This window comes from Verticillium dahliae, genomic scaffold (genome assembly GCF_000150675.1).
Source record: "Verticillium dahliae VdLs.17 supercont1.4 genomic scaffold, whole genome shotgun sequence".
Classification (NCBI taxonomy): domain Eukaryota; kingdom Fungi; phylum Ascomycota; class Sordariomycetes; order Glomerellales; family Plectosphaerellaceae; genus Verticillium; species Verticillium dahliae.
This window is the reverse complement of record NW_009276925.1, coordinates 699792-714691: the sequence shown is the minus strand read 5'-3', so window position 1 is coordinate 714691 and position 14900 is coordinate 699792. Positions and strand designations below refer to the sequence as shown.

The 14900-nt window shown below is 56.6% G+C and overlaps 3 protein-coding genes across 3 annotated transcripts; 1 reads left to right on the top strand and 2 right to left on the bottom strand.

Annotated features, from left to right (window-relative positions):
* Positions 1-4668: 4668 nt before the first annotated feature.
* On the top strand, positions 4669-6919 carry VDAG_02569 (uncharacterized protein; the record flags this gene model as incomplete). The annotated part of the gene is made up of 1 exon (XM_009653222.1): positions 4669-6919. The coding sequence occupies exon 1, from the start codon at positions 5162-5164 to the stop codon at positions 6917-6919; it is 1758 nt and encodes a 585-aa protein (XP_009651517.1). The 5' UTR covers positions 4669-5161.
* Positions 6920-7818: 899 nt separating this feature from the next.
* On the bottom strand, positions 7819-8527 carry VDAG_02568 (uncharacterized protein; the record flags this gene model as incomplete). The annotated part of the gene is made up of 2 exons (XM_009653221.1): positions 7819-7999; positions 8052-8527. The coding sequence occupies 2 exons, from the start codon at positions 8525-8527 to the stop codon at positions 7819-7821; spliced, it is 657 nt and encodes a 218-aa protein (XP_009651516.1).
* A 2231-nt stretch (positions 8528-10758) lies between these two features.
* VDAG_02567 (transforming protein p29) lies at positions 10759-11831 on the bottom strand (the record flags this gene model as incomplete). Its single annotated transcript, XM_009653220.1, has 8 exons — positions 10759-10946; positions 11000-11257; positions 11309-11337; positions 11394-11416; positions 11472-11551; positions 11619-11645; positions 11701-11732; positions 11803-11831. The coding sequence occupies 8 exons, from the start codon at positions 11829-11831 to the stop codon at positions 10759-10761; spliced, it is 666 nt and encodes a 221-aa protein (XP_009651515.1).
* Positions 11832-14900: the final 3069 nt, after the last annotated feature.

Here is a 14900-nt window from a genome sequence, read left to right as displayed (position 1 = left end):
GCGTTCTTGTGTTTCTCTGTCAACCTTTAGGCCGACCACACGAACGTCCCGATGACGCCTTTAATTGCCAGCGAATAGTTGCTAGTACTCTTCGTTGGGCTGGAAAACCAAGGCCTTAAGCCTATCATAAATAGTGAGTAGCGAAGACATCAGGATGACCCTCCGCGGTGTTCTTCAGCAATAGACGACCTCTGGAAGACTACTCAACGACAACGTCGATACCGCTAACGAGATTCTGGAACCGTCGTGTTGACCGGAAGATGAAGAGTACACTTAGCTCAGCAGTTATTCACCCACCGAGGAGGACGTCTCCATGGCCACAAAAATGGCGGTTCGACGCAAATTCGACAGTCGAAGAAGCGAGCGTCTGAGGCTTCACATCGCTGTGACGTTGCTTAGCATCCTACCTCCTGCTTCTGTCGCGTAAATAACTGTTGCACGTTTCATCATGTCATCATCTACCTGCTCCGATTTTCCCGTCGGCATTCCCCAAGACAGAAATCGAGGGTTGGTCCTATATGGACAGCCCCAAAAGGGTTGGCGGCAATGGTTGCAGCAGAGTTGCAGCAACAACTTGCAATAGCTGGCCTAGACTATATTCTTGGTATCGCGAGCGGTTGTTTTTGTAGTGCACGTGGATTGACTCCCTTCTCGACAGTATCGCGACGAAGTTTGCATACAGCGCCGGCACGGCGGCTAACATACAGCAACCTCTATACTGATGAGCCTCCCTCTTCCATACACGAGGCGTGTGTGTTTAATGTAAGAGTCCACAAACAAACCTGCAAGTTATGTTCATTGGATGAACAGGCGCTTATATCGACAGGGCCATACCACATAGGTGGTGGCTCTGTGCACATGTTGAAATGCGATATTCCATAATCACATCTGCTGAAGCGCGTCGATGGCAGGAGCAAACATGGTGTGGCGGGGAGCCCCATACGAGGACCCGAATAAGTGCTGGGTTTGATCGGATTGATCTCGGCTCGAGAAGACTGGTTCCAAGTACGCACCACCTGCGGTTACCAGAAATGGATTGACCGCGGTGACCTGCGTGACTTGATGGATTGATGGTGTGGGGGACATCCCTCAGAACAGCAGGTCAGGACGGCCATGATTACCGCCGGGTGGCGCGCCGTGCTCGAATGGTATCTGACAGCAATTGATTGCAGGTGATTGCGAGGTTCACTGGTGCCACGTTGGCGATCTGGCTGTGTGCCGCCCTCTTGGCGATGAGGAGCCGCCAAAAATGTGTGTTGTGCATCCTTCGCCCAGCGGCCCGCGACTCGCAACTCCGTGTTACCACATTAAGCGCTGCTAGTGCTGCGAGGCGGATGAGGCTTGCATCTGCTGCGGGCATGGCAAACATGCAGGACGCAGAAGGAGGTGGCGGCAATGCTGTGTATCTTGCCAACGGCTTGATCATGGCCAACCACAACAAACAGCCCTTCGAGCCAGTAGTCATGTGAAGTTGGTCTCAGAATAGACCTTCCGCATGCCTGGGAGGAATAGAGGGGCAAAGGAATGGTAGGAGCATGTCTCGCCATCGACGGGAAATGGGAGCCGCCGCCTGGAACCCACGTTCCTGCGGAACGGGTCTGACTCGAAGGACGCGCCAGTCTCAGATAGACACATTGAGAGGAAGTTAAAGTCCAGTCCGATTTTCGATAGATGTCGGCAGCTGGAGGCGCAGTGCATGGCGTTTGTCCCGATGGGCAAGACCACTTGTCCGTAAAGAGCTATCAGGCTCCGTCGAGGTCGCTCAGGGCCAGCTCAAAACGAGATGATGTGGAGCCGTCAAGGGGGTGGAGCGGGACTCTTGGTCTCCCCTGAATGGTACATGGTGTAACACTGAGTTCGCCAGGAGTTTATGCCCCTCAGCCCCCCCCCCCCCCCCCCCAAACACGGGGAAGCACGGCCTCGGCAGCGCGGTTGAGCATGAGATTGACGACTTTGAGCCTAGCACTCGTCTCAGGTCCTGCGTTCTCGCGGTGCTGACCTGTCTGTGTGCCTGTGTTGCGGTGGAGGAAGCCGAGCCCTTGGTCTCATGTTTCCAAGATAGGGTAAGGGGGTCTTTCTCGGCGATGGCCCTGGGGTACTGTAGTCGCACACATCCACGAGATGTACGATGGGGTCATTGCACCTGGCGAGCAGCTCGCCCAAATGACAGCGCCCGCATGGGGACTGATGTCCTTGGAACCTTGGAAGAGCCCGCTGTCGTGCTGTCTTGGAGCGGGTCCCGCCAGGAGGCTTCAGACGAAAGAAGGCTAATATCCTTGCCCAGTATTGTAAGTACGTGTCGGCCATGTTCTGACTGTCTGACTGCCTGACTGACTGGCTGGCTGGCTGGCTGGCTGACTTGTACTTGTCTCTAAAACATGCTTGCTCGCAGGGTATCTGAGTTTGTGGCGTATATTGCAGTCATTATTCGTATGGGCAGTGGGAAGAGGGAGAATGCAAGGCGAAGACTGAGGGATGGTCTGGCCGGTGGCAGAAAGCCAGTTCCCGTTTAGGAACCCCATGCTGCTGCTGCCAGGACACGCATGGGAAATCGTCGAACATGCGTGGCGTGTTTATGCATGTATAAGGCATGTCATGGCCAGAAAGCAGAAGGTGACGCTCCCGTAGTTTCGCATAGCTAAGAGGAGGGTCTGTTCGCGAGGTACACAAAGCTGTCGCGTCGGGCCACGCCAGAAAGGAAGGCAGATCGAGACAAAAATGCAATGTGCCGCGGGTCTCGCTCACTTTCGGTCATGCCTCCATCGTCAAGAATAGACAGGGGCTCGAACTCTAAGATAGAGATGGACTGGCTCGAGCACCCGGCTTTCTCGGGGACAAGGACCTTGGCCGAGATGTGATGCCGCAACTTGGAGCGAAGGAGATGATCCATTTGAGCTTTATTACCATGCAGGTTCTTGCCTCGCCCCACGAACGAAGCTTTGAGTCCATGGAGCCTCAAGCCGGAGAGGCTCGCAGACCAAAGTGGGCAGACATGCAGACACGCAGACACGCAGACACGCGGGCTAATGCTGACACACGGGCAGCAGCACTGTGATGGGCGTGGAATGATTGGGAAGGGGCGAACAAAACGGAGGGAAGGGGGGAGGAGTGACTCGCAGCTGCTCCTGCCTGCCCCTCTCGACCCCCTGCCCACAGTGCCTGCCAGTCGTGTCTTCCCCATCTGGGTACCTGAGCCAGTCAGGAGGCTCAGAGACGGGGGTCCCACCCTCGCATCACGCTGGTCACGCGGTACTCGCTACCTGTCCCTCCTGACGCCGAGCCCGGTTTCGCCGCGGGGATAAGTGAGCGACGGCAGGTAGCAGTGACAGAGCACGGGCGTCGATCGAGAACAATCCCTGCACGAGTCTGGGTTCAGCTTCGCCGCTTCGCCTGGTTGGCTGGACCTCACAAGTCGTGGCTCGGCGCTCGCCTCCTCGCCTCAAAGAACGGGGCAACGGGGGCATCGTGGAAGGGCAAGGCCGTTCCAGGGGGAGGATTCGATCGTGCCGAGTTCTGATTGGACTGCCAGTCGCCCATTACACGCTTGCGCACCAGGTGCAGCGGCGGTGGTGGGTGGTAGATGGTGGGCTGGTGGACTGGCAAGCTGGTCGGCTCGTTGTGGTGTTGCACCCCAGGGCGCTCTGCACAGGCCCTATTTCTGGTTCTGCGAGGCAGGCAGGCAGGCAGGCAGAGAGAGAGAGAGAGAGAGAGAGAGCCAGGATCACTCCACCATTCTGGACCGAGTCGGACCAGTCAGCGGCCGCACAAAGGGTCACCTCTCGCTGTGCTGTTCGTAGTTCGTGTCTAGTGGAGTGTGCCAGGCGCCCAGTGTCCACTCACAGGCCTGCCTGCTCCTATTTTTTCGCTTCCTTCCCCCTTCTAGCTGGTCCCTGTTGCTCGTCGCTGCTAAGTAAGGCACCTACCTACTGCTGCACCACACCGCCGCCGCCGCGCCCAGTCTCCTGCTTCCTGACCTCCTGCTCTTGCTTCTCTTTTCTCCCCTTTCCCTCCTTCTTCCCAGCCTGATTCTCTCTTCAACCCCCCCTTCCTCCTCCCGCCGCTCTGGTACGCGAAAGTCGTTGTTCGTCGTCGTTTAGAAAAGGACGCCGGAATCTAGCAAAGCAAGACAGACAAGAAAACCACCCAGCAAATCAATTCCTCCCACCCAAAAAAAGAAGAACAAGCATAGCACACCACAATCTCAGGAATTCAACCGATTTCGACCGACCTTGTCTCCACAGCTGGCTACCCTCGCCTCGTCCTGTCCTTCCACAGCTTCCCCAACACGACACGCATTCCCAAGCAAAATCCCCTTCGATTTGCATTCGGCATCGACATTCGCACGGCAATTCGATAAAAAACGAGCTCATCATCGACAAGATCATTTTAATCAACTGTATTTTACTTTTCGACTCGACTCGATTCGAACGCTTCTTCGCCTCCTTCTTGTTGCACTCTCCTTCCCTTGGCCACATCGGCGAGTTAATTTCCAACGCGCACGCGTGCACCTTCTGCCGACATTCCTGTCTCCCGCGGAATTGCTCTCCAGCGGAAAGATTACTTTGCCAAGCCACGACTGGAAAGCTCAAGAACAAGCAGTCGCGCTCTCCTCCCGTCCTCCCCCCCAATAGACCTTCGATCAGGTCACGGTTGCAGCTTGACTGTACCCGCAAAACGCTCTCGACATCCACCACACGCGGCATCTCCTGCCTCCTGCTTGGAAATTCAACTGGCTTCTTTCCTTCACCAGGCATCAGCATCGGCAGCGGCATCATCTTGATCCTGCCACACATCCGTTCATTCGTCTATTCGATCATCTCGCATCATCGACTTTTCCTTTCTTCGCTATATCTCTCGACCCAAACCTTCAACTTAATTTCCAACCGAATCAACACCACGTCCTTTCCCACCCAACCTTTTGGCCTCGTGTCACCAGTCTCGTAACGGATTTTGGATCTCGTTTTTTTGGCAATCAACCACTACCTCCCGGCAACTCGATCGCCTTAATTCTCGTTGTGCAGTCTCTCCCATATCGCATCTTCCACCGACTACACCTCTTAATCTGACCCGGCGTCCACATATTGTGCTCGACTCGTCTCACATTCTTTTCTGTCAGCTCGACCTTGACAAGCACGCCCATCCTCCCACATTCATCTGCGCAATGGACGCAGCTGGTCTCGCACAAATGAACACCAACAACTTCAACAACCAGTCCAACGGGCTCGCCACGCCCGCCTCCGGACTTGCTTCCCGTCGAGGCGGCCAGAACCTCAAGCCTCTCTCCCTGGCTTCGCCTCCCGCCGGCCAACAAGACAACGGCGTTCCCACTCCACGCACGAGCCGTTCTCACCTGCTCGCTGGCCTTCGAACCGCCCCCAAATCGGCCACTGCCTCCACCTTTGCGAACTCTGCAAGCATGGCCTCTCCCACTGCCCAAACCTTCAGCAACCGCAACAGCATCGCTGGCAGCATCTACCCGCAGGGTACCAATGCCTACGCGGCTCCCAAGACGGCTTTGCCCCAGTATGGCCAGCAGCAGGCGTACAACCAGATGATGAACATGAACCAGCAGCAGCAACAATTCACAACTGAGCAGGTTCTCGCTCCTCCTGAGATCCACGTCGACGACCAGGACCAGATGGACCCCCAGCTGTACGCTCAGCTGGTCGCCACCAACATGTACCTGGCCCAGCAGCAGCGGGCTCTTCAGCAAGAGCTCCTCAACATCCAGGTGGCTGCTCAGCAGTTCCAGGGCCTCAACATTGGCGGTGCCCAGCAGCAGATGCAGATGCAGATGCAGCAGCAACAGATGGCCATGTACCAGCATCAGCAGCGCGTGCAGTCTATGCAGCAGTCCATGCTTGGCGCCATGGGTAACCAGCAACAGATGCAGCAGCAGCAACAGCAGCAACAGCAGCAGCAGCAAGTGTATGCCTACGTCGATCCCATGACCGGACAGACCAAGTACTACGTTGACCCCAACGCGGGGCAGTCCAACATGGCAGCCTACATTGATCAGTCTCAGCTTGCTCAGGGCTACGGAAGCCATCAGCAGACGCCGCAGAACAACACGCCTCGCGTCCAGGTCTCCCCTCCCGCCGAGAACAACACGACTCCTTTCTTCCGCAGCAACTCGCCTCCTAAGCGCAACGAGTCGCCCATTGACGTCGCTCCTCTTCCTCCCCCATCTGCCAACGCTTTCCGTCGCGGCCACAAGAAGATTGTCTCACTCGCGATGCCCAGCCTCAACAACTCGCTCGCCCTCTCCAACGATGCCCCCAAGTCCGCTGGTCCCCGGACTGCCTCCTTCCCAGTCACGCCGCTGACCGGTGGCTACGGACCGGGCCAGGCGCGAGCTGGCGAGCACCCAGTGCGCCAGCCCCGTGGCCCGCCCTCGATTGAGGAACTCAAGGCCAAGCCTACCACAAAGCACGAGGGCAGCAAGAACTTTGCGGCTCGCACCCGTCGTTGCGCAGTTCACAACCTTGTCCGCGCCGGCCGGGAGAGGAGAAAGGGAACTGGCAGCTCGAGCGGAAGCATGAGCCCCGTTTCTGAGAGCGCTGAGGAGGTGCACACCCCCATCACTGACAACGAGTCTGACTCCGGGCGTAGTGGCTCGGGTAGCCTGTCCGGTGACATGGAGTGCTCCCTGCCTAGCTCGCGGACCTCCACTAACGGCAGCTGGGGTGCTATCGGCTCGGACCGCCCGGGTTCGCGCCAGAAAACGCGCAAGAGCCTCGATAGTGTCAGCAGCGCCACGTCGGGTTGCGAGTCCGAGAGGGATAACTCGTTTGCCAGCGTGTTCAAGAACGCCGGCCAGAAGACCGAGGTCGAGATGGCTGAAGGCCAGCGCAAGGCGCCCATGCTGGTCCTGACGAGCGCCGAAAAGCGCAAGAGCGGCCCGCTGGCCATGCCCTGAGGGCTCGATTGGCCATTTCTTCCAGACGTACGTAATGACGACCATGCGCCTTCATGTCTCTCCTTTTCCATGACCTGCTTCCCGGGGAGGGCGGGGTAGATCCCTAGCCCCCCGATGGTGAGCAGGCTCCACTCCACGATCGGCCAGGCTTCATTTGTGTACGAATTTTTTTTATGGTGTTCACTTCACGCGGCGTTGGTTTCACTTTGGCCTTGCTTCTCGCTGAGCTTGGTCCGAGACCATCGCCCAACCAAGTTTTCGATTCGACCACCCTCGCCTCGCGTTGGCGAGGGAATTGGGCAATAAATTAGAGGCCCACTGATGAGGGGAGCAGGCTTGATTTGTTGATAGGAGGCAGAGAGTGTGTGATACCACGCGAGCGAAGGGTACTTGGACCGAAACTGCCAGGCTTTTGGAGACGGTCCTCTCCTCGTCTGGAAAGGGGTTTTTGGTTTACTGGCTTTCCGTTTGTGTTTTTGTTTTGTTCCTGCGCTGTGGGCATGGGCGAATGAAGTTTCGCGGGTGAGGGCGTCAAACCGTTGCATTCTTCATGCATGGATTTCCCCAGCTGGAGCCAGCGTCCCCCCAACAGCTATCGGGTCGGACCGAGTGTCCTATGCCGCAGCGTGCTGGGGGGTGTAAATAGGATAGTTTAGGACGGCACAATAAAATTGGATGCCCAATCAATGTTTCCTGATCTATGGGCGAGAGGGCCACGCAATGACACCAGTCATCCCGTCATCCTTCTAACCCCAAGGTGGCTAGGGCCTGGTCCTCCCGGCCGCGCCTCGCTTCTAAGAGCTGCTGGAATGCCTCTTCGCGTCGTCGATGTGAGCATGTTCCTTCGCGGGCCCAACCAAGATCTCGTCTTGCTCGCCACTCTCGAGGGCCACCCACATTTAGTCAATGAAATCCCCGAGGGGCATCCCGATGGGCGCGAGGCCTTGTCGCGTGTGAAGCTCAGTCTGCACGGCCGGCGGCACAATCTCGACAACCCTGACGGCGTCCCGGCCGGGCTGCCGCTCCTCGCCCCGGAGCTGCGCCCGCACCTGCCAGGCGAGGGCGCGCAGGGCGGCCTTGCTGGCGCAGTAGTTTGCGCAGCGCGGCAGCGGCACGAGGGGCCAGGGCCGACGTGATGTAGTACAGGGCGGCGGGGCGGCCGGCGGCGGCGTGGGCGCGCAGGTGCGGCAGGAAGAGCAGCGTCGTGTGCAGCGGCGCGAGGTAGTTTGTTGTCAGCTCGGCCGTCGTCGCGGCGAGGAGGGCGGTGACGGCGGAGACCCCCGTGCCGTCGCTGGCCCCGGCGGTGGTGGTCGGGGGCCCGAGGGGCAGGGCGTGCTGGACTCCCGCGTTCAGGGACAGGGCCGTCACGGCTGGGTAGGTTGCTGTGATGCGGGCCGTCCAGTCGGGCAGCGAGGCGAGGTCTGTCACGTCGAGGGGCTCGATGGCCAGGTGGGCGGGGCCGTGTTTGGCGAGGAGCGCTTCGAGGCGCGCCGTGCTGCGGGCGACGGCTATGACGGATATGTTGTTCGTCAGGAGGCGCTCCGTGAGGGCTAGGCCTATGCCTGACGTGGCGCCTGTGATCAGGACCTGCTTGTGGGGGAACGGCATGCTGGTTTTTTCCGGTCTCGGCGGCGGCTTTGCAGGTGGTTTGTCGTTGGGCTGGCATGACGGGGGGCAGCGAGCGGACCTTGGCTTTTATTTGATCGTGAGTTGCGCGAGTGGGCTGAGGGGTCAACGGGATGCGGATTCACTGAAGTGTGGCGGGATAATTTTGATCTCTCTTGTTAGTGAGTCTTTCTATCCATGGTATACATTGTTGTCAATCGTAGGATTTGAAGGCTTGCGTGGTGACATTTGCGCGATCACTGGTTCGAACTAGGACGAAGTGAGTTTTCTTTGGGTTCTCAACTACATGAGAACTTGGTGCACAACACCAAGAGTGACGGATCATGGGCTAGTTGGAACAGAACCGTAGAATGCGGCTGGCTGAGTCCTTGTTGGTCATCAACATCGATTGCTGTGGTACTCGGTGAGGACGGCTCTGGACCCGAAATCTAAGGCTGAAGGCCACAGTGGATCGGGTTATGGCTGATAACCGCGGCTCGTCCTCGAGTGAAGGTTTCCCAGCACTTTGATTACATTGCAGTGTTTCTGCCCGTCATGTTCATGCCAAACCCTTTGCTAATATTTCGACAAAGCACACGACGATGGAGGCTTGCAAAAGTCTATGATTACGACCTGAGCGGGCATGACCTGGTAAAGCTTTAGTTATTGAAGGCCGCAATCTTCTTATGAAAGGCTATAATAATCTCCATCTGCCTCAAGACCGACTTCCGCAGTGTCCCGGTGTCTGACATTGCGGCCATGACTCCGAGTCTGGCATATATCTTGGGCGCGAGGACAGATGCGTCTTCCAAACCAGACTGCGAACATAGTAATAATGCCAAAGGTCTGTCGAACCATGGCTACATGTCCACAAGATACGATCCGGATGGAGCGATGACTTACTGCAAAACATGCTGTGCACAACACATTGGAGGCAGCCGAGTAGCTGCTGCTACCTGTTCTTCGATGTTATACCCTCCGAAGCGCCCGGAACTTGTCTTTCCGCACACAGCATGAAAGTAAGAAGCTGCAACTTTCTGCTGCCACATGCCGATGATGTGCATTCGAATGAGTGAAAGAAGGTTGTGTGTGCATCTGTTCATCCCCGAGTTTATTTGTGAAATGCAATATGCCTGCAGAATTACAGCGTTAAAAGGCTCCCAGAATCGCCACCAGCAGCCTCTCGAAACTTCTGTCTCAGCCGACCCTCAGCCGCCAAAACCGCCGACAGTCTGCCTCCCATACGCTCTTGTGTCATCTGGCTTGCAGTCTCATAGGAGGTGCTTAGCTGGTCGGTGCTATCCAGAGACGGAGATGAACCGCGCGCAGTGCTCAACACTAGGCCCCGTTATGCTTCTTCGCATCGTGATCACTGGGCGCCACGCACCATAAGTCTCCAGGATACTCGGCAACCGCGCCATCTCCTGGGGCGTCCAAGGTATCCTTGCGAAGAATGTCGCCTCTGCCGTCGTACCCAGCATCAACGACAACGCCAACTTCCTAAGCAATACATGCTACTTGAGCTCAACGATCCTAATGCGGCTAGAGATGGTGCATACGGGGGCAGAGACCCCAGCCACGAGCACCAGACGCACGTTGGGAAGGCACCCGGTTGACTATATCAAGTAGATAACAGTACGTGCCAAGGAAACCGTCAAGTCCTGAGGGTCATTGCTGTTTGCCCGTGATGTATTGCCCTAAAATATGAAACTCACGAGTTGCGAAGACAGCTCAATGCTCATTTCGCCCCAAGTCCACCTTCCAACGCCTGGTCCTGTCTCCATGTTGTGTCAAACTCCAACTGAAAAGAAAAAGTCGTTCACCAAAAATGGTAGGTGCACAAGGGCCAAGTTCCTCTCATCCTCCTCTCGTCATCTCTTCTCGCCTGGGAAGAAACATGCGTGTGAGATGCGAGTGCTCGCTTCTAAGTCGGTGTGCATATCGTGACGTCGTGCCGTTCGTCCAGGTGAACTACCTATTCCGTTTTGCGGTTCTGCCCGTCCCGCTCCTTCACAGCCTTGTTTGATCCCTAGATCATTTGCGTATCCAAGTCGGCCTTTACTTGCCACGTCATTGTTGCGGCGGTATGTTAATTTATACAAATAGAGAAGAGATTCAGTCTCATCCGCATGTACTGTGCTGGACGATGAGCACCGACGAAACATCGTCATGTTTGTTATGTTCGTTTTTTATCAAACCCCTCGCGGACGGAGACTTGCATGGCGATTCGTCTCTCATAGGATATTGCATCGATGGCCATCTGGTCGTCGTCCTCGCCTCCGCTTGCGTTTCGCGAGACCCATGATGCCCGTGTCATTGTCGTCATCGCGGCCGTAGTTGTCCCTGCCATCGGCGTCTCTAAACCGCTCGTCTTTGAGAAGTAGTTGGCGGCAAATATCGATGAATACAGCATCGACATTCGCTGAGATCGACATTAGCACCTTTGGTACAAGGTTGAGGTTAGGATTGGCTTACTTCTCGTCCTGGCACTCGTCTCATAATATGGCGCATCCCACATCTGGGAGCAGGCGAAGGCCCTTTGGCGGGGCACTGCCCGCTGCTCCTCGAGATCGGCCTTGTTTCCGACGATAACGATGGGTACGTTTTCATCGTCTTTTATTCGAGTGATTTCTTCTCGTAACATCTCAATCTCGTTCATGGACGAGCCCGAGGTGATACTAAAGACCAGGATAAAACCTTGGCCGGATTTCATGTAGAGATCCCGCATGGCGACTGCAACCGTATTAGAGTAGAACTAGCACGAGAAAGAAGACACATCCATACCAAACTGTTCTGTGCCGGCGGTGTCGAGACTAAAAATGATGAATGATTAGACATGTGCATGCCAATGCTGGACTGCTCGACTTACATCTCCAGGATAACCTGTCTTCCCTACAGAGAGGCGTTAGTCACAGGCCGAGATTGGTCAGAGAGATCAGCATCTTACATCAACTTGCAGTTGAGTTCGGTACGTGTCTTCGATGGTTGGGTCGTAGCTTTCAATCCACTCATTGTGTACAAACTGAGCTGCACAGTCGATGAGTTAGACAGTGACACGGCATTAGGGATGAGGTAATGTTCTGGGTCATCTCACCAGTCAAACAACTCTTGCCGACACCTCCTGCGAAAGAGTCAGTCACCTGAATGCGTTACAAAGACTGGACGGCGCTTCTCACCGGCTCCTAGCACAACAACATGGAGCTCCCGACTAGACATCAGCAAAATCAGCATATGGCCTCACGATCATGGGAATACAGGACGGCGGCAGTGAAGCGTACCAGGACTGATGGTGCTTGTGACGAGACATGGCGGATGGTCAGGAGGTGGGCCTACAACATGCCCGACGGCGGATGCAGGCAGTGAAGGCGCGTGTCGAAATGTGTTTGGTGGCGATGATTGGAGTTCAGGAAACTGTCTGAGCCCTTTGTTCTTTCGGTTGGTACCCAGTGCTGGCTGATGCAGGTGAGGCAGGATGAGAACGAGACCAGGCGCAAATGCAAGTCCAAGTGCGAGCGCGAGCAAGGCTAATTAAAGCAACTCGAGACGAAAGGAGCGCGTGGCGAGAAACCTGGCGCGGTAACGATATGATGACACGAAGAAACGGAGGCAAAAATGCGGAGGACAGAGTAAGTGATCGATCGTATCATGAGTCGAGAGGTTGGTTTCTGGTTGCAGCTGTGGGCCGGTAGGAAACGGACCCGGGGATGCTCGAGTCGGTGATGATTTGATTCGACTGGAGGACAAGATAAAAAAAAAGCACGGGCGTCCTGTGGTCTAAGTAGCGGCGGCGACAGGGAACAGCAGTCCTCGCACAGCGGGAAATAGATGGGACGGCAGGCCGGACGGAGTAGGGAGCTGAGGGATAGAAGGTGAGGGAGGGGGCGGGAGAAGGAGAGAGAAGAGAGAAATAAGGGATGAAGATGTCGTCGTGTGTGTAGTTCGTCGCCGTTGCAGGTAAGGCTTGTCGAAAGAGAGGGGAGATTGGAGAGCCTGTTTAACTGGCGGGGGTGGGTGTAAAGGGACTTTGATACCCTCACTCAGGGCAGATGCGGCCGAGTAGGTAGCCTTGGATCCAGCTGTACTTTCTTCAGTTGCTTGTTTGCCTGCTGTTGAGCTCGCTCCTCGCTGAATCGCCTGTGGTGTGGTGTGGTGTGATGGTTTGGTGCGGTGCCGTAGGGTAGGTAAGTAAGGTAAGGTAAAGTAGGTAGCCAGGCAATGTACGTCGCGATGCTATGAGAGGGTGCTGCCTGGGCGTGGCGCGACAGGAGGAGCGAACCTGAAGCAGTGTGGTCCGGATGATGAGTTCGTGGCTGGTCTTGTGTTGCTCGAGAATGAGGAGAACGACCAACGAGATACGATCAGGTTCTTTTCTTCCTTTTTTTTTTTTTCTCCCTGTTGTTGTCCTCTCAAGAGGCACTGCTGACTTCTTGCAGCATTGTTCTTCCTAATTTTTCTTTTTGGCTCCATGGTTTCCAAGTCGGGGGATGGTTGTGGGGCGCGGCAGGGGACCAAAGTACTGTACAGAAGGGGGGGGGGGGGGGGGGGGGGGGGAAAAGGGGGGGGGACCCGGGGGAGGTCCCAAAAAAAAGGGGTTGGGGGGGGCCCCCCCCCCCAAAGAATTTTCCGGGGGGGGGGGGGGGCAAGCGTGAGGGAGGGGGGATAAGAAGAAGCGGGGCGGCATGTGTGGCTTGGGCGACCCAAGGAGGCCCTTGCGTCCGCCTTTTCACGACTGCCTCAGTACCTCCATCCGGGCAATTCCTTGTGGATAAGTTGGGTTTTTCTTTTCTGCCGCTACCAGTCGCTGTCAACGCTGTCATCACCCACTAGGTGGTTAGTTTCCCACCTCTTGTCGTTGTCGCCGTGCACATTATCTAGTCTCGATGGAGTGGCGGCTGTTGCCCTTCCCTTTACGACTGCTGGCTGCCTCCTGGCCTCCTGGCTCTGGCTCCTTTTCGGCTGCTGGTGGTTCCTGGCTCCTGACTCCTAGCTCCTGACGCTTGGGGCTTGGATTTGGCACTTGGGGAATCGGAAGGCGCGCAGCACCTACCTCACCTCAGGTGGACACAGCAGGGGGTGTGGTGAAAGTGCCTCCCCTTCTTCCCTCCCCCTTCTCCTTCTTCCCTCCCACATTCACATGGACCCCTGAGAGGACGCCAACCGGGTGCTGGTCTGCTGGTGCTGGATGCTGGATGCTGGATGCTGGAAGGACCGGGAGTGGGGCTTGGGGAGGGGAGAGGTCCTTCCTGTTCCTGTCCCGTCCGTCCAGGGTCTTTTTTCTCTTGCGTGCGTGCTGCGTTGCTTGGGGGGCATCTCGCTCGAAGCCGCCGAGATGTACCTGCTTTCAATGTGATTCTGGCTTGCAGACAGACCTCGCAAGCCCCCCTCATGCCTCTTATGCCTCTCATGCCTCTCCTGCCTCTCGTACCTCTCGTATCTCTCCTGCCTCTCGGGCCTCTCCTGCCTCTCTGACTTTGCAGCTGCTGTTGCAGTTGCATGTGCATCCTGCACTCCCTCCCTCGCCAGCACGGCCTCTCCGGTCTCCTCGTCACCTCATCCCTTCTTCTCCCCTTGTCCTCGCCCGCTCAGGACACCATCATGCGCCGCATCATCGGTCGACCTGAGGCGCGAGAAAAGCAACTTGGATTGACGAATAGACCGGTAAAGCAAAGCCTCCCGTCGTTGGATGCCCTCTCATACCTAAGGTAGGTGCCGACCATCAACGCCAGCTTCACTGTCCCCGGATGACTGCCCAATGTCAGCGCTAGCGCATGCATGCCGACCGCTCAACGGGTTTAGCCCCCCTTAGCTTCAACGTCGCCCGCCACGGCCTGGTCTGGATCGGCGTCTGTCTGGTGGTCTGGGTAGCAAGTTTCGGCTCGAGCCGTGGACATCTTTTTTTTTCGCGTTTCTCATCTTCAGCTCGGAGTCCACGGCTTGATGTGCTACCCGCCCTTCGAGAAGCCTTCTGATCCAATCCACCAAGATAGATAGCTTGCTCGCTTCCAAGGCCTCGGATCAGAGCACGGCTATTTTCAGGCCCTGCTTCCCTCTGCTTGCCGCTCGTCGAACCCGCCGTCGGTGTTCATACCCTGCTCCCCGACCGGGGTCGAGCCCCCTTCCAATGTCCTTCATCCTTGGCGACCAGCCTCGTTCACGTTTTGACTTTCGACAAGGCCCTTCTGGCGCAACCCCCCCCCCCCCCCCCCCCCCAAAAAACAAAAACGCTGTGAGCAGATGCTTGGGGGGGGTTTGGCCTCCCCAGGCTCTCCCCCGTGCGTCTTCGGTATACACTATCGCCTCTGTGCGGGCACCTGAACGTGTGTGCTCCTACGAATCATGATAACGAGAGCTGGGAGTTCTCCCGAACAGAATAGAA